The sequence below is a fragment of the Microtus oregoni genome, unplaced genomic scaffold (assembly GCF_018167655.1).
Source record: "Microtus oregoni isolate MIOR12 unplaced genomic scaffold, Mior012 000055F_ref0000237, whole genome shotgun sequence".
NCBI lineage: Eukaryota > Metazoa > Chordata > Mammalia > Rodentia > Cricetidae > Microtus > Microtus oregoni.
The window spans coordinates 12,672,308-12,698,204 of record NW_024543831.1 but is presented as its reverse complement, the minus strand read 5'-3'; the positions used below and the strand labels follow the sequence as shown (position 1 = coordinate 12,698,204).

General features: G+C 38.0%; 1 protein-coding gene across 1 annotated transcript in view; it reads left to right on the top strand.

Annotated features, from left to right (window-relative positions):
* Scaper (S-phase cyclin A associated protein in the ER) overlaps positions 1-25,897 on the top strand; it is a 343,723-nt gene that overhangs the window by 19,454 nt on the left and 298,372 nt on the right. The window contains exons 3-6 of the mRNA XM_041638504.1: positions 2,791-2,908; positions 4,071-4,141; positions 7,077-7,271; positions 24,237-24,337. Coding sequence (XP_041494438.1) covers positions 2,791-2,908; positions 4,071-4,141; positions 7,077-7,271; positions 24,237-24,337 — 485 coding nt within the window. The remainder of the gene's footprint in view (positions 1-2,790; positions 2,909-4,070; positions 4,142-7,076; positions 7,272-24,236; positions 24,338-25,897) is intronic.

The window sequence follows — 25,897 nt, the reverse complement described above, 5'->3', positions numbered from 1 at the left end:
GTAGTCTTGGACTTAGGAAGAGGGAATGTAGTCTTGACCCAAATCCCTCCTTAGGGAGATCTGGGGATAGGGACAAGTCTTAGAAGTATGTAGACTGTGGTGAACATTCTGAGTATTTTATTTCTTAGAGTGTATTGGGCAAGATTTGAATATAACTTAATGCTGGTGTTTATTGCTTTTATTTGAAACTTTATTTGAACAAGCCTGTGTAAAATCTTTATGTAGCACTAGGTGGCACACTATGACTTCAAGTCAAAAATCTGTTGAGATCTGTAAGAAAAGTGCCCAAGTAAGAATGCTGTTGAAATAGACATCTATAAAGTGATTACATATCTCATACTCATGGATTCCCTGGTGCTTATACTAAAATGAGCAAAAGCATTATGTTCCCCACACGTTTACAAGAATTAAGTTGTGAAAAATGACCAGATTTTGAATTTTTCTGAAAGGAGCAAATTCAGGATGTTACAGAAAGTATCAGTAATATAATATAAAAACTATTCCAGACAGTAACAAGAGGAGTATTAGTATTTTTACATGTTAAATATTAGAATAAAGAAGCCATGTGGTGGTGGCACACGCCTTTAAACCTAGCACTTGGGAAGCAGACACAGGTGGATCTCTGTGAGTTCGAGGCCAATGTGGTCTACAAAGCAAGTTCTAGGACAACCAAAAACTGTTACACAGAGAAACCCTTTCTTAAAAACCAATATATATATATCTCAGCAAAGAATAAAAACAATCCTTAAGCTGGTGGCTTTTTCTTTCCGTCTTTCTGTATTAAGTACAACAGAACTGAGTTGGTGATGGTGATACTCATGGAGAAAGGGGCATTCAATCTGAAGTTTCAGGTTTAGTATTACTGCAGTCTTGGGACTGAGCTCATCTGCTTTGGTTCTTGGAAGCTCATTTATGAGGACTTGATTAGATAGGACACAGAGTAGGGAATTTTATGTGATGATGTGTATACCTGTAAGATTTTCTACAGGGGAATAGAGAAATTATCTGAGGGAGCTGAAAGTAAGGCATCTATTTAAACTTGGTCATTTGGCCTGGAATCAGTTGTGGTGCTTTTGTTTAAAGCTATGGTTGTGTAATCTGAGGGATAGCAGGAAGTTCAGACAAATGGAGGAAATTTTCGCCATCATTGGGAAGCAGAGGGAAAATAGAGAAGAGATTAGAGAATTTTGAGAATCTAGAGACCATAGTATAACACAGGTCCCTGCGGAAGCTTTAATTAGTTAGGTAGATGTTTCTGGGAATTTTAGGACAAGGCCTAAAGAGTGAAGGATGGAAACATAGACATTAAGTAGAAGGCTGTAAGTTCTGGAGAGAAGACATGAATTCGTCTCTGATCAGGTGGGATCATTTTTTCTAGTAGTTTGGATTTTTTTTAGTAGTAATTAGTTCATTCATTTGTGTACTGAAACTTTATTTTTGTTACTCATAGATTTAGCAGGCATCTTCATTCTCTTTCCCCCATATAACAAATTTTCTATGAACTTTTTAAAAATCTTGTTTTTCTTTAACTCAAAAAGTGTTTTGTTGTTGTTGTTTAGACTTTATATCTTTTCTCTAATTTTAGTCTTTGATCTAGTCTCTCATTTGCTATTTTCTTCATTGTTATTTTGACTGATATGGAGGCTGGTTTAGGTACAGATTGGCGGTGGTTCTGCTGCTTGCTGTAGTTGTTCAAGCTTTTGGTTATATTTGTTTTGGAAGTGATTTAAATTTTATTTTATGGTTTTAAACCTTAAGACAGACTTGGTGTCGGATGAGACACATTCCAAACCTCAGATTGGTTTGTGTGTACATGATGTGGATGCCAGAAGTTGACAGTGGATGGCTCCCTCCGTCTCTCTCCTCATTGTTATTATGGTGCACGTCTGGGAATATGCATGTTTATGCATGTGTTGGGGGTGCATGTGTGTGTGTGTGTGTGTGGAGACTAGAAGTCAACATTGGATGTCATGCTTTTGCTTCCTACCTTGTTTTTTGAGATAGTGTTTCTCACTGTATCTTGAGCTCACCTACTGGCCAGGAGCTCTTGCTATCTTTCTGTTTCTGCTTCCTTTGCTGAGATTCTGGTGCATGTTGTCATGCCCAGTTCTTTTTTACTGGGGTTCTGGTGGTCAGACCTGAGGTCCTAATGATTTGTAGGTTTAGCTAAAATATTTGTCCCTTTTTTCTCAGTAACCAAAAATTTCTCTTTATAGGATTCTTTCCATGAGCTTAAAAGTAAGATATGATCTGTTTTAAAACCTGTTGCTGCCTTTACTTGATGTCAGTAAGCACTTTTTACATTAATCCGTAAATCTTTCCCCCTTTTATTTTTAGTTCATTATATATTTATTTGCTACGTGTGTGCATGCAAGTGCCACAGTGTTCATGTGTGGAGGTCAGAGAAGGTCAGAGAACAACTCATGGGAGTGGATTCTGTTCTTTTACTGTGTGGGTACTGGGGATTGTACTCAGGTCTTCAGACTTGTTGGCCCAATCTTATCTTTTGAGACAGAGTCTCTCACTGCACCTGGAACTTGTATGTTGGCTAAACCAGCTGGCCTGACTCTGCCGGTCCTTACTGGGTTTCCAGCTGTGTTCCACATCACAAGGTGGATCTTGGAGACCTGAACTCGTTCTCTCATGCTTACACAGCAAGTACTTTATCCCCTGAGCATCTCCCAAGCCACTCAAATCAAAGTGTGGAGAGTAAAGAATCTGTTAAATATACGCCAAGTGGTGATTGACACCTAACAGTCTCATAAAATAGTGCTGTTTCAATGTGTCTAGGCTTCCTTCCAGCGCTCCAACAGTCATGACAAAGTGAGGAGGATTGTTGCTGAGGAGGGCCGTACAGCAAGAAACCTGATTGCTTGGAGTGTTCCACTGGAAAGCAAGGATGATGATGGTATGTGTTTTAAGAGTTAGCTTTCCCTTTGATGTAAGTTGGGAGGACAGACGGGTGTGCTGTAAGTCTCAGTGGTGTGGAAGACATTATGTGAGCTTCAGAACTCAAGGCTAGCCTTGGTAGTGTAACAAAGCCTTCTGTAAACAAAATGAAACAAAGCAAAATGTATAAAGGTATATTTAGTTCTGGAGGGTGAGAAGATTTAAAGTGAATGCGCATAACTAGAACAATGAAGCAATCTGGCATAGTAGGTAAAATCCATTTTAAGAAGTGTAATTTTAAAAGTATTATTATTTGTTTGCTGTTTTAAAAATGATGAAATTAGCCGGGTGGTGATAGTGCACATTATTTTTCCCAGTACTCGGGAAGCAGAGATAGGCAGATCTCTGTGAGTTTGAGGCCAGCCTAACCTACAAGAATTAGTTCCAGGACAGCCAGGGCTGTTACACAGAGAAACTCTGTCTCAAAAAACACAAATAATAATAATAATAATAATAATAATAATAATGCGATTAAGCTATTATTCTGGTAGGTGAAATGCTGATTTACTAACTTCATAATTTCTATGTTTGTCAATTAGTCATCTAATATAAAGAATAGCTTTTCTCTTTTATTTTAAAATATTTATATGCTTACAAATTTTAATTTGTGTAGATTCATAACTTCTTATTTAATGGTGTACAATATATGTCTCTCTCTTGATGTTCAGATTGCTGTAGATTTGACTAATGGGAGATTCTTGGTGCTCCTGTTTCCTCTGTGTGTCCTTTGCTCTTTCTTTGAGAACAATTTTACATGATAGGTTGTTTCAAGCTAACTAAGAACACACTTAGGCTTCGTTGTAGAATGCTTATGTTTAAAGTCTTGGTTAAAAAAAAAAAAATCCAGCGCCAAATATTCCTTTCTGAGAAAGCCATTGAATAAATCAGTCTCTGGGAATTAAGGATGTAGATTTAAAAATCAACAAAACAAGAAAACTTCATCAGCCATTCATATATTCGTTGATGATGAATAAAACTGTACTCTTCTGTGTTTCTGGATGGAAATTAGGTACTAGAGATGCCTGAATGTATTGTGTTGTTTACTTGTATATTATGTATCACCTATAGTTTGTACGTTCTCTTTTTGTTTATGTGTCTGTTTCCTTTTTCATGCCTTGAAGGAAAACCCAAATGTCAAACTGGTGGAAAATCTAAGAGGACAATTCAAGGCACTCATAAAACCACTAAACAGGTATAGCATATATACCTTTTTTTAACTAATCTGTTGTAATTCATTTCCTGAGTATATTATCCATTATATATTTATATTTAATGATTTGCATATTGTCTATATTTTACTTACACAAAAATTTATTGTAACTTTTTTAAATTTAAAAGTGTAGATTCTGTATTCAATATTTACCTAACCCTAAGTACTTTATAAATATATACTTTTTTGTTGTTCTCATAGTAACCCTTATTTTCTTTACTTAACAAAGTGAAGTTATGAGCAGAGGATTTTAGCCATTGACTATGCAAGCATGAGGACCTGTATTTGAATCTTCATCATCCATATTTAAAAAAGCCAGATATGGCAGTATGTACCTGTTACTCCGGTTTTGAAGGTCAGATACAGGTGGATCCCAGTAATTCGCAGAGTGGCTAGTTAGCTTCCCTAGCCAAAGCAGCAATCTTTCAGTTTACTGAAATACCTTGCCTTGAAAGGAATAAAGCAGAGAGTAGTAGAAGCAGACACCCATGCTCCTCCTATGGCCTCCACCTGTGTGTTCTAGGATTGAACACCTGCACATTGGATGCAGTCTCCAACAGAACCACAAGAATGTGAAATTCCTATCTGAAGAGAGATAGATGCTCAGAGAGCTATATAACGTCCCAGCGAATGGCAACCAGCAGTGTTTCTGCCTAAACTGCCAGCTTTCAGTTTATAGCCTTCACCTTTCTACCACCTGCTCCATATGTGGGAATTTATGATATTTTTCAAAGCAATGCTACTTTTCATTTGTAGAAGTCACAATTTAGTGACTTTAAATTAAAAAAAAAAAAGAACATTTAATAAAAAAAAAGTTTCCAAATAGATTCAGTCGAGCTATATAGAATCCAGACCTTCCTCTTCTTAAAAAAATGTTCAGGATAATTATAGTGAACTTTTCATTTTTTTATTTTCATATTTGTTATTTTAACTTAATATTATTAGATATATTAAGTTAGCCCAAAACTTTATATGAAGAAAGCAGAATTTAGATCATGCTATCATTTGAGTTCACAAAGAGTGCACCTTACAGACGCATCAATGACAAAATTTCTTTTTAGATATGAATAAAAGATATTTTAAAAACAGTATAAGTATCTACAGATAGAAAACCAAACTTTCTATTTAGAAGTAAGTGGAGTTGGGGGACACAAACTGAATGGTCAAAGCATCTAGAAGATGAGTTCCAATGGGATAAGAAGCCTGGGTGCTTTTTGCAGTGGGAAACAAATTCAGGTTCTGATTTGAAAACTTAGTCCTGTTCACGACTGTGTAATCTTAGAATGAAAGAGACACACCCTGTCAAAGGGTGAAAAGACTGATAGCGGATGTCTGAAGGCAGTGGAGACTGCTCTCTGGAGGAACCTTCTAACTAAAGACTCAGTCTGTCATACTCCTTGTGGGAAAGTGTAGGCTCCAGTAGAATACCCAGGAAATAAAACTCTATGGTGCCAGATTGATGTTATCTAAAGGTAAACAAAGTAAGGAAGTGAAAGACACAAAACTCAAAACAAGTAAATAAAATATCAAAGCATATGAAGAAAATGCCGTGAAACACAGTCAGTACTTTATACAAAGGAGAATTTCTTCCTTAGGACACGAACAGTAAGATGCTATTCTAAGGCGAACTTTCAAATAAATGAGTTTAGGTTCCTCAAGAGAAAGAATAGCTGTACAGGAAATTTGGTAAATTTTAAAATAAAGAAGTGAACTATTAATTTTAAATACTTATAGATTATCAGTCAAAATTTGAAAAACTGCAATCGACAGAGTAAATGGCAGCTTGGAAAGAGATTAGTGAAAGAACCCGCAAACTGGAGGGTGCTCTGAGGAGGATTTAGACTATGAGAGGCTGAAGACATGGAAGATGTGAAAGAATCTAGGGTGGAATTTCTAGTTCACGTCTTCTATGGCTTCCAAAAGTCGGAAATAAATGGTACGCTGAAAGTTTTTTCAGTTGCTGAGTTCTCTGGGGCTTTAGAACATAAACTGGAGCTAAGCGGCATAAATGAAAATAACTTTTAACTTAGCTCTATTTTACAGTCTTCAGAACAGCAGGGCAAAGGAAAGTCTTTAAGCTTACCAAAAAGGACCACCACCTAGGATTACAGGTTATTAGCAGTCTCTGTAACCACAAAAAGACAAAGGAGCAGTGTCTAAGAGTTCTAAGGCCAGTGAACCCAGAAAACATTTGAGCTTAAGTTCTGTTCTTAGTCAAATAATTATTCCATTATAGAAGTGAAATCTAATCAGTTTTAGATACACAAAAACTAAGTTTAATCATTGTTTTAGTTTGTCTTGTGCTGCTGTGAAAAACTTCCACACAATGGGTAATTTAAAAGCAATAGCTAATTATCTGGAATATAGTTCTGCGTTCTGGAGGCTGAGAAATCCAAGGTCTTGGGCCCAGTCTGGTGAGAATCTTCTTTCTGTATCATCTTCCAGAAAGTATCATGCCAGTACCATGAGAATGGGTTAGTTATTCCATGAATAGTGTCCTTTAAAAGTGAGATCAGCTGGGTTGGCAGGATGACTCTGGGTAAAAGTGCTTGCTAATTTGATGATTTGACTTTGGTCTTGGGTGCTCACATGAGGAGTAGAGAAAACTGACTCCCACAAACAGTCCTCTGCCCCCACACGTGCACTGTGGCATGTGTACATAGGGTGCATGCACTGGGCTCTTCCTCTCAGCTAAGAGTGAGGCTTTGGGACTTCCTTCCCCCTCATGCTGGGATTTTACTGGAAAAATCTGCCTCTGGTTTAGGGTCGAAATTTTTTTTATGAGCTCAAGTGTGACATAAACTGAAAAGAAGTCTCAAATATTTATGTTGAAAGGTGTGCTTTATAAAAAAAACCAAAATCCTAATTCCTAGAAGCCTTTTTCTTACCTTTTAAAATGTTTTGTTTATTTCACCAGAGTACTGCCGTAGACTGTAAAATAACGTCCACAAGTGGAGAGAAGCATTTTGATAAAAGTCCCACAAAGGCAAGGCACCCACGGAAAATTGACCTAAGAGCTCGATACTGGGCGTTTCTTTTTGATAATCTTCGCCGGGCAGTAGATGAGATCTATGTGACTTGTGAATCAGATCAGAGTGTGGTGGAATGTAAGGTAAGGTGTGCTTTGCATCCTTCATCTAAAGTCAGATGCTTTCAAACTTTTCCTACTTCTGACTTGCTAACCTCATTTTTTTGGGGTTTTAATTGTATACTTTTTACTTCATTACCTGTAATGAGAATTGTTCTTTGACTTTTACACAATGATTGGTTAACACATGCTAGAGGCTTTATTGATTTGTAAGTTTTTAAATCTTGAACTTTTTGTTTGTTAAGTATTCTTTGAGTGATATAGTGGAAAGCTGTCTTATTTCATAGTTTTAGGGAAGGAATTAGATGTTATGTGTGTGTTTGCGCATGCACACACATGTACACACACATACACATACAAATGTGTGCCTTCTCAAGAAAACACACAAATAGGAATTTGAAAGTAGTATCTGAGGCTGGGTGGTATTGGTGCACACCTTTTATCCCATCACTGGGGAGGCAAGAGGCAGCGGCAGGAGGATCTCTCTGAGTTTGAGGCCAGTCTGATCTACAGAGCTAGGTTCAGGGCAGCTAGGGCTGTTTCACAGAAAAACCCTGTCTCAACTCCCACCCCCCAGAAAAGTCATATCTGCATATCTGACTACTGTAAGTGATTATGGTGAAATTTCCATTTTTTGTTTGTTTGTTGTTTCATGTTTCATGCTTTAGTTGGAAATTGCTTCCTTCCTGCTGAGATAATTAGCATGCTTCTAATTCATTCTGGTTAGAGAAAAGAGATTGATTGCTAACTGTAGCATGATTAATAAAAACCCAGAGACAGATATTGGGGTTCAACCCGAAGGTCAGAAAAAGAAAACATCCAGCCACTGGCTCTTACCTTTATGTCAGTCCGAAATGGCAATCCTGCTACTGGGAATCTTCAGAATTGAGACTGTCTGAGAGCTGTCTCCTCCCATTTTATATTCCTCTCTAGTGCTGGGATTAAAGGCATGCACCACTACCACCCAGTTTCTATGGCAAACTACTGGGATTATAGGTCTGTGTCACCACTGCCTGGTCTGTAAGGCTGACCAGTGGGGCTGTTTTGCTTTTCTGATCCTCAGGCAAGCTTTATTTATTAAATTACAAATGAAATGCCACTACGGGAGGTTAGGGTGGCAAGGGGGCTTACATTTGGGGGGCCCTTGGAGACTCTGATCTTGGAGTCTTATGTACCTCCCTGCCCCTGGCTAAAGACAGCTCCCAGTTGCAACCACAGCTCTTGTGCATCGTCATCTCCCTCTAGTGTTGCTGTGTTTGAGGAACACTCACTGGTGTAAGAAACTGTCTTTTATTTCTGGTTCTGACACTCACTTATCCAAAGGTGTATGCAAGTTTAATAATTATAAAGATTTTTTAATGTAAATTATAGGTTAAGAGTGAAAGGTAGATGGCAGGGGCTGGAGAGATGGCTCAGCGGTTATGAGCACTGACTGCTCTTTCCTAGAGGACCAGGGTTTGTTTCCCAGCACCCACATGGCAGCTCACAACTGTCTGTAACTCCAGTTCCAGTAGACCTGACACACTCACACTGACATACATGAAGGCAAAATACTAATGCTCATTGAAGAAAGAGTGAGAAAGGGTTTGAGAAAATTAGAGTGATGATTGTGCTATGAGATGATGCTTGATGACTCATGCTAGCTTCAAGTTATGCTCATTTTCTCCTCCACTCTTCTGCCTACTAGAACTTCTAAATAATGTAAATAGACACAATTTGATCACAGTCCAAGTACATGCTCTGTTACAATCTTTATTCCTTTTAGTATTTTTCCTCTTTTATCATTATCAAAGCTCTATGCTTTAATTTTGCATTTAGTTAGTATATTTGTGAGACACAAAACTCAGAGATTTCCCTGATGTTTTAGTTTTTATTTATTTTTATGTTTATGGATGTTTTGCCTACACGTATGTTGGTGCCTGGTGCCTGGTGGCAGAGCCCAGAGAAAGGACATCTGATCCCCAGGGACTGGTGTTTGAGACACTTGTAAGCTGCCATGTGGGTGCTGGGAATTGAATCCCTGTTCTCTGGACAAACAGCCAGTGCTCCTAACTACAGAGAAATCACTAGCAGCATCCTCTTATTTTTCAGGTGATTTAACCTGTGTTTTGTTAAAGCACCAGATGTTCTATTGATGAGTTTTGTTCCTTGACTGAGTAATCACAGCTCAGTTTGGTGTCCATATTTAATAGCAGTTAATAACACCTGTATTATGTAATCTCATGAGAAGTGCAGCATAGTAGTGAAACGTATTTTTATTTTACTCAGGATTGTTGACCTGATTTATTTTTCCTATTGGAAGGTATACTTACTCTAGTTTCAGCCATGTTACTACATGATTTTCTAGGCACTGACATTCCTGGAATACCACACTCCAACCATACCCCTCCATTTCTCTTGCTTCCTTACAACGAGGGCTAAAAGATGGGCTGAAGAGATGTTGTCTTTTGGCATTTGTGCAGTTAGTATAGTGGTGGCCAGCCCCCTTCTTTGTTCACAGTAAAGTCTGAGGAGTAGACTAAGAGAATTTTGTTAGGACATTTGAGGGTTTAAACACACAAAGAGGGGAAGGATAAAATCTTCTCTGGACGGATATTTGCCTTGACTATGATATGTCCGGAATCTATTAAGGAATTTTAAGGGAAAGAATGCGGAGAACACGTTTATTTCCTTTCCATGTTTCCAATTTGAATCTGTATTATGGGGAACTTGACATAAATTTGTCATACCTTGGGGGGGGTTGCTTTTAGAGTTTAGTGTTACCTGTGTCTTAGAGAATTTATGGTGTAACCAACTTACTGTAGCAGCCCATTCCCACTTGAGGGATGCTTAGGCAGTATGCTTCTGACCATTTGGCTAACTGAATGTATAAAGAATTCTGACAGATTTGAGCAGAGGGATCCAGTGTGAACTTGCACACTGCCCGGAGATCACATATGGTACCTGTGCAGTACCATGATCTGTGTGTGCAGTGATGAGGTTGAGGCCACTGACTTCAAATTGAGTCAGAGAAAAGAACCTGACCATATCCTGTCCTGGGAGCACTTTTGTTATCAGATGTTTGGGGATAAAAGCTGAAGATTCAGAGAAGCAGTGCAGTCAGTAACTAGAGAGACCTTTTACCTCTCCCAAATTCTCAGACTGAAGGGATGATCCTCTTCTCAGACTGCATCTGCAGACTGCATCTGTCTACACCAAAACTCAGACTACAGTGAGTGCCTATCTCCTCCCACCTTATATTCCTCTCTGTACCCAATCATATCACTTCTGTCTCCTCCTCCCTAGTGCTGGGATTAAAGTGTGTGATCCCAAGTGCTAGGATCACCTTTGTGTGAGCTCTGTTTCTCTTTTGGATTGGATCAATTTCATGTAGTCCATTGTGGCCTTGAACTCACAGAGATCCCTCTGCCTCTGTCTCGCTATTGCTGAAATTAAAGGTGTATGCCTCCACTACCTGGTCTCTAGGGGCTTAGCTCTGCACTCTGATCTTCAGGCAAGCTTTATTTGTTAAAACCAAACAAAATATTCCTACACACTTGAATGATGATAGTCTTTTTTCCTGGCTATTTTTTTTCTCATTTTGACACAAACTAGAGTCATCAAGAAGGAGGTAGCAGCCTTAGTTCAGAAAACACCTCCTTAATATCAGGCTGTAGGCAAACCTGTATGGAATTTTCTTAAAAATGATTGATGTGGGAGGGCCCAGCCCATTGGGAGTAGGGCCGCATTTGGACTGGTATCCCGAGTTCTATAACAAAGAAAGCAGACTGAGCAAGCCATGAGGAGCAAGTCAGTAAGCCATTCTTCCATGACCTCTGTATTAGCTCCTGCCTCCAGGTCCCTGTCCTGTTTGAGTTCCTTCCCTTACTGCTTTTGATGATGAACTGTTATATAGAACGGCACGTGAAGTAAACCCTGTCTTCCTAGTTTGCTTTTGGTCATGGTGTTTTATTACAGCAATAATAACTCTAAGACACATTTTTGCTGTACAAGAACTTTAGTTTTTTTTTAAATCATGATTTTATTAATATTTGGGAATTTCACATCATGAACCTTGAGCACACTCACTTCACAGGTCTCCCTGGCCACCCTCCCACCCTTGTGATCACCCCTACTCCAAGAAAAAGAAGAAAAAAAAACAAGTCTAAATTGTATTCCTTATATACTCATTGGAGTGTGATCAAACTACAGGTGGCCAGCCCCTTATAGAAAATTGAGTCTTTCCCTGACTTCTCCCCCACCAGTAGCCATCAGTTGTGGAGATCTACACATCAGCATCAGTATCACAAGTTTTAAGAATTCTCCTTGATGACTTTCTGTCTAGGCTGTTACTTTTTAGGGAGTGTGTTGGGGTGGGAGTATGGTTTGCCACAGAAGCCTTCAGTGTCCTTCTTTCTCAACTGAGTCTTCAGTCATCAATACCATGCCTAAAGAGTCAGTTATCAGGAGCACGGATCATAGACTTATATATGGTCTCTGGCATTAATACATACCACTGACCTCAGCATGGTCTCCAGTGACAGTACAGACCATGGATATCATCATGTCCTATATTTGAAGCAGTACTATGTACCCAAACATGGCTCTCAGTGACAGCAGGGACCATGGATATCAACATGGCTCCAGATGGCAGTACAGGCCACTCACATAAGCATGGTGTCCTGCAGGAGCACGGTCATGTGGTGGCCCATACCAAGGACCAATGACATCCCTATGGTCTTCATCTGTAACTTGGGTCAAGGACATCAACATGGATCCTGGCTGCTGTAGGACCACAGAATTCCCCAGGAATCTTGAGCTTCCACAAAGCCCAGGGCAGCAGACCATAGATACCAATGTGGCCTCTAGGGGCAGCATGGACAATGGAGGTCTTTTGAGAAGGTCCATTCCAGAAAATGAAGCATTTTTTATCTTGGACATCCTGTCATTGCATAGAACCAGGGCCATCATGCAGCTGGGCAATGTTCAGGAACTGAGTCAGAATTCAAGCTTCAGGCTGCTGCATGCCACCCTGTCCACCCTGCTGGCTTCTAGGAAAGGGATATGTTCCCCTGTCCACTGCAGGATTCTCTCACACCTACCACCAACCTTGAGTCTCTAGTTTTGCCTTTCTCCGCCACTCCATTCTTCTATCTTTCCCATCTCTCCATCGAATATTCAAAGAACTTTAGTTTTATCGGTTTCCATTTATTAGTTTTTGGTCTCAATGCCTGTGCTACTAGATCATGTTCAGATAGCCCCATTCTTTGTCTGTAAATTCAAGGATATTCCCTACTTTTTTCTCTTACCATACTCAGGGCTTATGTTGTGGTGCTTGATCCATTTGGGGTTGAGTTTGTGTAGTGTGAGACAAAATGATTTATTCCTTTATGTATAGCTTTCCAGCTTGACATGTACAATTGGTTGAAAATGTTATTTTTTCCAATATGTATTGTTGACTTCTTTATAGAAAATCAGGCAACTTATATTTATGTCTTCATTTCTAATCCATTGATTAGCATGTTTGTTTTATGCCAGTACCATGTTTTTTTTTTTTGTTTTAATTATTACTGTAGTTCTGAAGCTAAACTCAAAATATGGGATGGCGATAACGCCAGTGGCTTTTTTTTTATTGTTTATGATTTTTTAAAGCTATCTTGGTTCATCTGTGTTTCCACATAATGTTTAAGATTGTTTTCATTGTCTATGAAGGATTTTATTGCAATTTTGGTGGTGATTGCACTGTTGGTAGGTTTTGGTAGGATGCCATTTTCACTGTTTTACTACCGCAATCTACGAGCATAAGAGGTTTTTATAAATCTTGTATCATCCTCATTTTTAAATAACTGTCTGTAGTTTTCATTATATAAATCTTTCTTTTCTATTGTTAAATTTACTCCAATATACATTAAATTTATTCCAGTGTATTTTGTGATTATTATTTTGAATGGTGGTGTTACCCTGATTTCTGTCTCAGTGTGTTTGTCATAAGAAAACTACTGCTTTTATGCACCAATTTGCATCCTGTTACATTGAAGAATGCAATAATGGAGAAAATTCAAGATATGAAAATAGAACTTAATAAAGAAATAGAATTTTGGAAGAAAAGCCAAAAAGTGAAAACATCAGGATTTCAACCCAAAATTCAGACAAAAGCTTCACCAAGATATTGTATCAAGTGGAAGAGAGACTAGTGCATCCTGAAGACAAAGGAGAAAAATTGAATTAATAAAAAAAAAGTCAAATCTAATAAAAAAAGTCAAATCTAAAAGGATCCAGGAACAGAACATGCATGGACTCTGGGACACTATCAAAAACCCAAACCTATAAATAATAGCCATAGAAGACAAAAGAGACCCAGACCAAAGGCACTAGAAATATTTCAACAAAATTGTGGAATAAAATATCCATAATCTAATAGATGTCTATCAAGTTCTGAGAGATATAGAGAATACCAAATACATGGGACCAGAAAAAAAGACCAAGCAAACAAATAAAAACTCTGTATATCATATATTAGCCAAAACTCTAAATATGAAGTATATTTAAAAATATATCAAAAGCTGGAGGGAAGATCAAGTCACATACATAACTGCTCTTTCCCACTATAATACAATATTTTTATTAATTGAGAATTTCATTCAGTGTATCCTGCTTACACTTGCTTCCCATTTCTTCCTACCTCCCTTTCATCCCCACGCCCCCAAAAAGTCCCAAGTTTAATATACTCATTGAAGTATGGTCAAACTCCCAGTAGCCACCCTCTTAAAGAAAACTGGGTGTCCCGTGGTTTCCCCACCACTTACCACCACCAGAAGCCATCAGCTGTGAAGAGCTACACTTCAGCATCTTTATTACAGTTTTAAGGATTCTCTTCACCGGTCTGGACTGTTTCTTTTGTTGGGGCGGGTGTGCAGTGGTTGTCATAGAAGCCTTCAATGTCTCTCACTCTCAGTCATGAGTGTGCAGTCATCAGTACCACTGCAAAGAAGCTTCCTTGCCCATGGCAACTGGCAGCAGCATGGACCACATACACCAACATGGCAGTTCTCAGTGACAAAGGAAAACTTTCCATGATAACAGATTTAAGGAGCTTTTGACCATTAAACCAGTTCTATATAGAATTCAGAATAATTAAATCTGAAGAGAATGTCAGACATGGCCAGGAGTGCGCAAGGAAGAAAAACATCCAGAACACTGAATCAAAAGAGATCTAATAACAAAAAAAAAAACACCCCACCAAAATGATGAACATTACACATTGTTTAGTAACTCTTAATATTTATTGTCATTGGGCATGGACTTTGAAGTTTCAAATTTTCGAGTGTATTGTTTATTTCCTGTTTGTGGTTTGAGATATGAGCTTTCAGCTTCTGCTCCATCCTCCTCCATCTGCTACCTATATTCTGCCATAGTGGACTCTAATCTCTGGAACCATAAGCCCTAAAACAAATTCTTTATTCTATAAGTTGGTCATCATTAGACTAGAAATAGAATAGAAATAGCCATAGAAAAGTAACTGATTTTAAAGTATAACTATTTCAAAATGTATATGAATTTAAGGCATTGAGAGGTTTCTGAATGCAAATGTGGGGGAAAATAGATATCCAGGATTGAAGGAAAAATTTAATAGGATCTTTTTTACTTGGATGCTAGAGTAGAAATTCTTCATTTGGGGTTGCTTTGCTCATGTGTTACTACAAAATTATTTTGCAGAGGTCTTAAAAATAGTTATGATCTGAAAATAATTTGCAGGTCTGAGTCAATGTCTGTTCCACCTAAATCTTCCTGTCTTAACATGACTTTTAAAGGATCATGAGGAATGATAGGAAACCTTTGCATGAACTTCATAAAGGGTTAGAAATTTAACTTCCTCCTACTGTGGAAATGCTCTTGTACACTGTAAATATTTGTCACTTGTATTGGTTTAATAAAATGCTGATTGGCCAGTAGCCAGATAGGAAGTATAAGTGGGGCAGCCAGACTAAGAGAATTCTGGGAAGAGGAAAGGCAGAGTCAGTCACTAGCCAGACTGAGAGGAAGCAAGATAAGAATGCCTGACTAAGTAAGGTACCAAGTTACATGGCTAAACATAGATAAGAATTATGGGTTAATTTAAGTTGTAAGAGCTAGTTAATAATAAGCTTGAACTAATAGGCCAACCAGTTTATAATTAATATAAACCTCTGTATTTTATTGGGACTGAGCGGCTGGAGGACCAGGTAGGACAGAAACTTTTGTCTTCATCCTCCCTCACAAGTTAGAGATGGCTTTCCTAGATAGGCCAGATAGCCATCCCAGATGACCAGACAGTATTTCCAGACAGCACAAATAGCCATTCCAGAGGGGCCAGAAAGCCATCCTAAACAGTCTAGGTGATAGCAAGGTGTAGTTTCCTATTAAAGGATGAGGTGTCTTAAAATGCCTATACTTGGGCTTCTGATAGAGCTTAGTAGGCATATTGTACTTAGCATGTGTAAGGCCCTAGGTTTGGTTCACAGCAGTGCTCCCCAGTAAAAAAGCATGTGCTTGCCTTTCCATTCTATTGTTTTTGCCAGGCTTCCTTCAGTGGTATTGGTAATTTGGCCATAATTAAAGTTTGTGGCAACATGTCACATTTTTAAACCCTAAGTTTTTACATAACTGTGCTTATTTGTCTCAAAAGAACACTTTTTGATGGCTTCAGAATTAAAAACAAAAAGACTGGCATTTTATCTTTTATCTAACAGCCTCATCATTGTATAGAACGTTTAGTTCAGTAGTTCAGTTCTGTTCATAGCACAGAACAACAAAAAGCAGGGAGAGCCTTGCCACTTTTAAGGAGACAGGCTGCGGGGTTGGGGGAGAACGCGTGTGAGCTGTAACAGTTTTGGAACTAGCATGGGGATTTGGTCTGTTACAGGCTTGCTTGAGTTCATCAGGAACTAGATACCCTTGCCAGAAATTGTTGGCTGTGGGGGATGGATAAGGGAAGTAATGACTTTTCCTGACAAACAGAAACCCACTTCATAAGATTCCTGAGGAATGCTCAGTTTCGTAGCAATCCTCTGTTTACCCAGTTAGAGTCTAGCCTGAGCTGAGCCTAGACTGTCATTTAGGACATTGTCAGCAGCACTGCCATTTTGGGACCTGCTTTGGACCTATCAGGACCCATAGAGGAGGAGTGAACCACCTCATTCAGTTGTTCTCTGCCCTCCACATGTGTACCATAGTATGTCTGCATATGTGCATGTGCCTACACTCAATAAATAAATGGTAAAACAAAACTGGAGAAATAGGACAGTTTAGATTCTTCAGAGAAAAATGAGATCGGTAATAAGAAAATGGGCAGAATGCGAAATGGAATCATAAATCATAATACGTAAATGTCATGTTATAAGTCATAGACTGTAGCACTCTTATGTATTGATGAGGAAGTATAAAAGTATTAGCAGTTCTGAAATTACATTGTGAGTCAGCAGCATGCCTGAGGACTGGAACTAAAGTAGATATCTCTATACTCAGCAACTATCTGTGGAGTATTCCAACATTTACTTCCAACAATGCTACTCTTAACACTTATTCATTCATTCATTCATTACTTGCTTGTTTGCTTATTTATTTATTTATGAGATAATATAGCCCCGGCTGTTCTGGAACTTGCCATATAGTGAGCCTGGCCTTGAACTCAGGGATCCACCTGCTTCTGCTTTCTGAGTGCAGTGTTTAAAGTGTATGTCACCCTATCTGACCCTCAACATTTATTTATTCCAAAGATATTTATTCTTGGAACTGTTTATAGGACCTAAAGAAAGTGTAATTACAATTAAGTTACCTTCAACCCATGTTGATTCAAACAGCAGAGTTTTTCTTTTTTATTTATGTGTAGGGTTTACTAAAGACAGAGCATCCATGTTTATGTTTTCTGTAAATGTTATCATTAATTATTTACAGTTTTTGTAGAGAGATTCTTTTTCTTTTAATTTTTTTGTCACTTAAAAATTTTCTTTGATACTGCCAAGTCACTTCAGTATAGAAAACAGTTCTTGTTGTGCAGACCACTTACACATTGTAGCAAAGGCTGCAATTCTGATAGTCATCCTTCTCCTGCTTTATTCAAATAAGCACAGATTTGTCTTTTGGTGAGAAAGGCTGTTTAATATTTTTCTGGCAGAATAATTTTTGCTTCTCCATGTACAGTGCTGCAATGAAGGAAAAGATTTTCTGAAAAATGCCGTTTTCTTGCAGTGACTTGGAAAATGTACATGCTAATATTACTTAAATAGTTTGAAAGAGAGAAGACTTATTTGTGTGGCACTTGTGAGTTTTCAGCATGTACTAACATTGATAGTTATACCTGATAGTGTTTATAAGAGTGGTGACTTCTGGCTGCTGGTCACAGGAGACTGTGAAGTCTGTGCTGTTTCCTGAAAGGAAAACACAGTTTCCTATTTCTGTAACTTTGGATAAAAGTAACATTATTTAACTCTAATTTTTAGATGAGTAAGTTGGTATAGATGAGGTCTGAGGACCTTTCAGCTTTCACATAAATTTCTTATTTGCTATTGGGAGAACATTTTAGGCAAAATAAATACCTTGAGCACTGATATAGGTAAACAGTGGGGGATTTGAGTTTAAGTGTGTTATTGTGAGCCTTGTAACTTGTCTTTGCCTTTTTATTTTCACAAGCACTAGATCTTTGTATTTTCTTACTAGGTTTAGTTTTTGTTACCATAATGAAGTACCACAAATGAGCAATGTTTATAGAGAAAAGAAGTCAATTTAACTCACAGTTCTAAAGATTTGGCTTCAAAAAATTTGGCATTGATTCAATTCTGCTGTATAACCTTTTGTGTATATCACAAGTCTGTGACTCTTGTCGTGGCGGGAGGATGTGTGCGAGTAAGGAATCACCTATCAAAACTGGAACCTAGAGAGACTGGGATCCCATATCCTCTGATGCATGCCTAATTTGGTTTAAGGATGTTCTACTAATACCCATTTTTAAAGTTTGAGCACCTTCCATACAGCCACCCTGGGGATCAGTCATTTAGCACATCTGCTATGCTGGGGGCACACTTTAAATTGGCAACCCCACAGCAGTGGAGAATTCTGGAAGGCAAGCATCTGGGAAGGCAACTTGCTGCTGAGTTAAGAGTAGTTGGCAATTACAATAAAACATTTCTATATTATTATCTAGACAGTGACAGCTTTTATTTGCTCACAGAAGTGCTGGTAATGACGGATTTATGGGAGAATGGCTTCTAGCAGATTTTCACTTCTTGTTTTCTTTCTTCCCCATTCAGGAGTTTGGTAAATGTAGTTTTGTGACATTCTAGGTTTTTATATTGAAAATTAAGAAGAAATATTTGAAAGAAGAGAATGGTTGATGAGATGAGCTGTCACTAGTTTTGAAAACTAAAATGTTTGCCCACCATTTTGCTTTTGGCTGATTTCTTCTTTGAATCATGGCTTTAGTAAATAGCCTTTCAGAAGAAACTCAGGAGTTATTGAAAGGCAGTGTTCCTTAAGACACATGCTCACCTTGCTGAAGCCCCTCCCAGGAAAGTTCCCTTTTAGCACTGATTTTATGTTTTTACCTCTTCATCACCACTGGCACCATCAGTGCTCGTTCCCATAGCTGAAGTGGAGGTCTGTAGTGATGTGGTTTTTTTTATATTTTTATTTTTATTTATTTTTTTAATTAATTAATTTATTTATTAAAGATTTCTGCCTCCTCCCCGCCACCGCCTCCCATTTCCCTCCCCCTCCCCCGATCAAGTCCCCCTCCCTCATCAGCTCGAAGTTGTGATGTATGTTTTTACCTGTTCATCACCACCGGCACCATCAGTGCTCGTTCCCATAGCTGAAGTGGAGATCTGTAGTGATGTTTGGTGTCTGCAGGACAATGAGATGGCGTCAACCATCCTGCTTTCTGTGCCAGTTGCTAGAATTAATTATGAGCCAATTGAATCTGTTGCAACCAATTGGTAAACTAATTGGTAATTTTAGCCGCACATCTATATGTAGTTATCTGAATGACTGTAACTTTACTTTCAGAGCCACTTTTGTTCTGTTTCATCCTGCTTGACAAAATGACCTTCATAGCTTCAGGGAGAAAGATGTGCATCAGTGACTGCCAGGCAGCTCCAGCAGCTCCTCATCTGGTTGTATTTGCTCATTTGCAAACATGACTCAGATTACAGCTGCCTGCTACCACTCTGATCATTTTTGATAACATTGAGCTAAACATTCCTTAAAATGCGTTAACCATCAAATGTACTTTCTCTCTGTCAACTAGTATAAAAAATATAGTTGCTATGGTCTTACAATACATTTTTTTTCAAGCCAAAGGGAAATCAGTTGAAAATTTCCAAAATAAATCATTCAAAATTAAATTTTTCTATCCCCATTTAATGTAGGTAGTTTAAGTAGAATGATTTTAATTAGACAATTTGAGTTATATTAGTAGAATTGAGAGAAGGAAGCCAACTAACTTCTTAAATTTGTCCCTTTCCTGATTGTAGTAGACTTTCATTACCAGTAATTTGGCACCAAGGACTACCTTTGAAAGGAAGTACATAATGCTTCTTTGTTCAGAAGTCTTTTAAAGTAAAACATACCTTTTATGACTGTTAAGGGGGGTATTTTATTTCATTTGTAAATAACTTGACAAATTTATTAATACTGGGTCTGATTTATGAAGTGTATCTCAATGTGTACTTTTAAGATATTTGCTCTAGATTCTACAAAGTTAATTTAAACTTAGCTATGGAAAGATCTATTATATAAATGATGGTTTGCATTTTCTGATCTTTCTGAGCCTATTGAAAAGTGTTTATAGTAAAGTGAGACTGGGATTTTTAAGAAGGCCTTTTTAAATTTTATGCTTATCAGTGTTTGTCTGTATGTATATATATGTATAACATATGCATGCCTAATCCTGGTAGAGGCCAGAAGAAGGCATTGAATCTCCTTGAACTGGAATTACTAGTGATTGTGAGCTGCCATATGGGTGCTGGTAACTGAATCCTAGTTCTCTGTAAGAATAGTAAATACTCTTACCTACTGAGCCAGTTCTCGAGCCCTGTCACTGACATTTCTTACAGTAAGAATGGGATAGGATGCTAAAAATGAATATAGTTTACATTTCTTTGCTTTGTGCAATTAAATGACAGCTTTGACTGGTGAACTATATATATAGTGATTTGTGCTTTGCACTCATTTCTTAGACTAAATCAACATTTGGGTATATAATGAACCCATTACAAAAGATTGCTTTCATGAGATGTATAAAATATATTATCACAGTAGTATAATTTTGGGTTATCTAAAGAAGAAAACTAGGGCCCAGGGAAATGGAGAGGGTAAATGCTTGCTGTGCAAGCCCAGGGACCTGAGTTAGCATTCCTAGCATCCATATAGAAAGTCAGGCTTGGTGGCATGCATATGTAATCCCAGTGCTGGGAGGCATATGTAATCCCATGCTGGCCAGCCCACAGAGCCAGTCATTGAGCTCCAGGTTCACTGAGAGATCTTGCTTCAAAAAATAAGATGGATAAACAGGGGAGATGGCTTAGTGGGTAAGAGCATGTCTCAGTCACTGTTCTATTGCTGTGAAGAGTCACTATGACCAAGCCCAGGTATAAAAGAAAGCATTTAATTGGGGACTTGCTTACATTTTAATGGGTGAGTCCATTCATGACTGTCTTTTTTTTTTAAAAAATTAAGTTTTATTGAGCTCTACATTTTTCTCTGCTCCCCTCCCTGCCTCTCCCCTCCCCTTCAACCCTCTCCCAAGGTCCCTGTGCTCCCAATTTACTCAGGAGATCTTGTCTTTTTCTACTTTCCATGTAGATTAGATCTATGTGTGTCCCTCTTAGGGTCCTCATTGTTGTAGGTTCTCTGAGATTGTGATTTGTGGGCTGGTTTTCTTTGCTTTATGTTTAAAAACCACTTATGAGTGAGTACATGTGATAATTGTCTTTCTGTGTGTGGGTTTGGCAGGGAGCATGGCTGGAGCAGTAGCATAGAGTTTACCTGCTGATCCACAAAACGAGGTGGCAGAGAGAGTGAGACAAGGGCTTTTGAAATTGCAAAGCCCCCCCCCCCCCCCCCCCCCCCCCGATATTTCCTCCAAGGCTATGCCCCCTAGCCCTTCCCAAACAGCCCACCAACTGGGAAACAAGCATTCAAATACTTTAGCTACAGGGACCATTTTCATTCAAAGAACCACAGGATACTTTTCAAGCCAATAGCCTGACTCTGTATCCCTAGCAGCCCTGTAGGCATACCTGTAACTCCAGTGTTGGTAGGCAAAGACAGGCATCTCCTGAAATGTTGCTGTGTAGTCAGCCTAGCCAAAATAATGAACTTCTAGTTTAACAAGATGCTTTATTTGTATTTATATGTATACATGTATTTGCATACCCACACATGCATGTGTACATACGTGCATACATACACAAAAGAAGAAGAAACAGAGAGGGCAATAATGGTAATTACGAATGTGGACAGAGAGCAGAGATGCTATGTTCATCCAAAGTAATCTGGCTTTAAGATGTTTCTGTCCTGTTCAGTGAATTTAGCATTTGTCTTTGGAAGTTGAAAGGAACATTTTGAATAGCAGGAGATGCACTACTAAATTTGCTTCCTTCACCTTTGTCTTCTTTCCTAGCCAGGAGACACGGCTGCTAAACTAGAGCTGTAATTTTTTTTAGTTACATCATATCTAATTCATTGCCTACATAGTCTCATTTGACTTTGTACCAGCCATATAAGAAATGATAATTCATTATATATAACTAGAAATTTGTACCTTTTGTCCTATAGCCTCCCCATTCCTTCTACTTCTTGTTCATGGTAACTTTCTGTTTCTGTGTATTATGCTAGTTTGTTTTATTACATGTTACCCTGCTTTCTCCTTCCTTTTAGCTTATTTCACTTATCATAATTTGTTTAGGTAATCCATGTTGTTGTAAATGTGACAACCCCCTTTTAAGGTTGAATAGTACCCTCCATCATCTCACCATTTCTTTATGCATCCATATAATGGTACAGTGAACATGGGAATATGCAGATAAGTCCTCAAGGTGCTGGTTTAATTCTTTATGGATATGTGCTTAGCAGAGGGACAACTAGGATATGTGGTGATTATGATGTAATGTTTTGAGGATTTTCTGCACTGTTCTGTACAGCAGATTCTCTTTTGCTTGTCCTTACTAACAGAGTACAAAGGTTCTCTTTCCTTTTTCAGCTAACATTTGTTATCATCTGTCCTTGTAATAGTACCCAGTCTAATATGTGTGGGCAGTGCACCTTTGGGATTACAGTTTTATTTTCCTCACAGTTAATGCTGTTGTGTTGTTGGTTGTTTTTATTCTTTACTCTTTTTGCTCTTTGGGGGGCCCGATTCCCAACTCCTAAATAAATACACACAGGGAGACTTACTATTACTTATGAATGCCTGGCCTTATCTTGGCTTTTTTTCTAGCCAACTTTTCTTAAATTATCCCATCTACCTTTTGAGTCTGGGCTTTTACCTTTCTCTATTTCTGTATACTTTTCTTCTTATTCTGTGACTGCTGTGTAGTTGAGTGGCTGGGTGGTGGCACCTGAAATCCTCCTTTTTCCTCTCTGTTCCTTGATGCTCCCTTTCCAGATTTCTTCTTCAGTTTATTTTCTCTGCCTGCCAGCCTTTCCTGTCCTTTCTCTTGCCTTGGTATTGGAGACTTCTCTTTTGTTCCTAGCCACCCAGAACCAAATAATCACACAGAAACTATATTAATTATAACACTGTTTGGCCAGTAGCTTAGCTATATTCTTATATCTTATATTAACCCATTTCTATTATTCTGTATATCACCACGAGGCTGTGGCTTTCCAGATAAGGTTCTGGCATCTGGCTCCTTCAGCAGCTACATGGCATCTCTTTGACTCTACGTACTCTCTCTCTATCTCTTCCAGCCTGACTATATTCTGCCCTGATATAGGCCAAAGCAACTTCTTCATTAACCAATGGTAATAAAACACATTTATAGCATACAAGAGGGGAATCCCGCATCAACTGAATCATATTGAACAGGAACCTTTTAGGATTAAAATACTGCCGGGCTGTGGTGGCGCACGCCTTTAATCCCAGCACTTGGGAGGCAGAGGCAGGCGGATCTCTGTGAGTTCGAGACCAGCCTGGTCTACAAGAGCTAGTTCCAGGACAGGGTCCAAAACCACAGAGAAACACTGTCTCGAAAAAGCAAAAAAATAAATAAATAAATAAATAAATAAATAAATAAATAAATAAAATTAAAATACTGCCTGGTGAGTCATCTTAGAAGGATTGGTGCTCTGCTGCCCAAGCCTGGCAATCTGAGTTCGATTTCTGGAACTCATGTAAAGGTGGAAGGACAAAAGGAGAGTTCCTCAACTTAATCATGGGTATGTGTGAGAAATCCAAGCACAGATTGTATTTAATGGTTTAAAGCTGAAGGCTTTCCCCTCTAAGGAATCAGAAGTTATGGCTCTTCTTGTCACGTGTCCTAAGTATTATGCTGAGGTACTGCTTACCCTGAAGGAAGGCAGGAGTAGAGTTTGGGAGGGTACATGGAGGAACCTTTAGTTAGTGTTGTATTCTTTGTCATGTGTGGTGTTTACAAGGTCTTTGCAGTGTGTTTAGTGTTGTTCATGTGTTTTTTTCCTTTTAACAATTTACATGCATTATTTGTGCACTTTTCTGAATAGGAATGGCACAATAAAAGTATTAAAATTATTGCTAGTTAATAAGGCCTCAAAAAGATATATTGGTGCCATTTCTTGGAATTTAGCTCTAGACTTTAAAGTACATTACCTTACTAACAGAATGAAAAATGAGCAACAATTCAAAAAGAACAAAAAAGTAGACTGTAGGTCTTCTTTAATGAATGTAAATATAAAAATTACTAGCCTGAAAAAATTATTAGCCTGAAAACCATTCACTTTAATAAGTTTTCCTAAACTTTTCTCCTACCACAGCTAATGTTTTGTTGTTTAAATTAGGAGGTGCTAATGATGCTGGATTACTATGTGAGAGATTTCAAAGCATTGATTGACTGGATTCAACTTCAGGAAAAGTTAGAGAAGACAGATGCTCAAAGCAGGTAATAAACTCTGGTATTCATGTTTGTAGTAACCCTAGTTACTACATTGAAGCAAGCATTGAAATAGACAGTGGATTTAACACCAATATGTTACCAATCTAATAGTTGACTAGTACTTTACTCTTTTGGTTATGCAACAAATATTCATTATTAATGCACTTGACAGTGCTAGTCATAATATGTAGTATAGAAATTAAATTGCTACATATGACACATAGATTTTGTGATCTAATGGTATAACAGAAAGAAACTTAATGCTATATATGTATGGTAAGTTTTTTTGGAGGGTGGATCATTGGCATTTAAGACAAAGATAACAAATCAAACTGTTTTAAGTGTAGGGAATACATGAAGTAAAACAGGCTCTGGAAAATGTATAGTTATTTTCTCATTGTGGTAGGCAGTGAGGACATTGATTGTTTTTCTGTTTCTCTCTCTATATATACTTGCTACTGAAAGATTTCATTTTGTTATAATTTTCGAAATCTAGAAAGCCTAATTATATACACTATTATACTTTAGCTGTTCAATATTCTCTTTACATCATTTCAAGTTATTGTATTTCATCTTATAGGCTAAAGGAACTTAAAGCACACAGAATACTCAAGACTCATTGATTCTTTGATTGAAATGAAAAAGTAATGTTCATTCATGAGAAGTCATTCATGTACATTTCAACTATGTAAATTCCTTAAAAATTACTGGTGACAGGGCAGGAAATGTAAGGAGAGAAATACATCGCAAAACTAATTATCATAGATAGATTATTAAAAATTATTGTAATACTGTTTATCCTAGTGTTTAATAGCTTCCTTAGGCAGCTGCCTTAAATTACCAGTAGAGCAAGACAGAATACAAGTTATGCTGAGGTCCAAGATTTAGTGTGTGTGTTGTTTTCATGCAAGTATTTATGCATGTACGCATATGTGTGCACACGTGGAAGCTAGAGGTTGGTGTTGGGTACCTTTCTCTATCACTTTCTACCATATTTTTTGAGAAAGTTCTCTCCTCAAACCTGGAGCTTATCAGGTTTAGTTAGAGTGTCTGGCCAGTAAACACTAGAGATCTGCTTATCTCTGTTCCCTTGGTCTGATATTATAGATGCATGCCACTATAACTAGCTCTTTTCTTAGAGATTGGGGATCCTGAATCAGGTCTTCATGCTTGCATGTAGACACTTTTCCCACTAGCCACTTCCTCAGCTCTTAGGGCATCTCTCTTTATAGTAACTAGCTACCAACACATCTTCTTGTTGCTTCCTGAAGCAGCTCCAGAATAAGGAAAACAGCCTTAAATTTCCTGTTGATGGCATCAGTCTTTGAGTAGTATTCAAGTCATGCTTGACTTGGGGGCTTAAAGGTTAGGATTAAAGATACATATATTAAAAAATACCCTGACAAAACTTTATATAGATAGATTTTAAATACCTTGAAATAGAATTAGAAACTACTGAAGAAAGTATTGACTCCCTTGATTTAGCAGGAAGAAAATAAGCCTATGTATAAATATAAAATGTAAGGAATACTTACAAGGCAGCAAGAATGCATTGTAGTAGCAGCA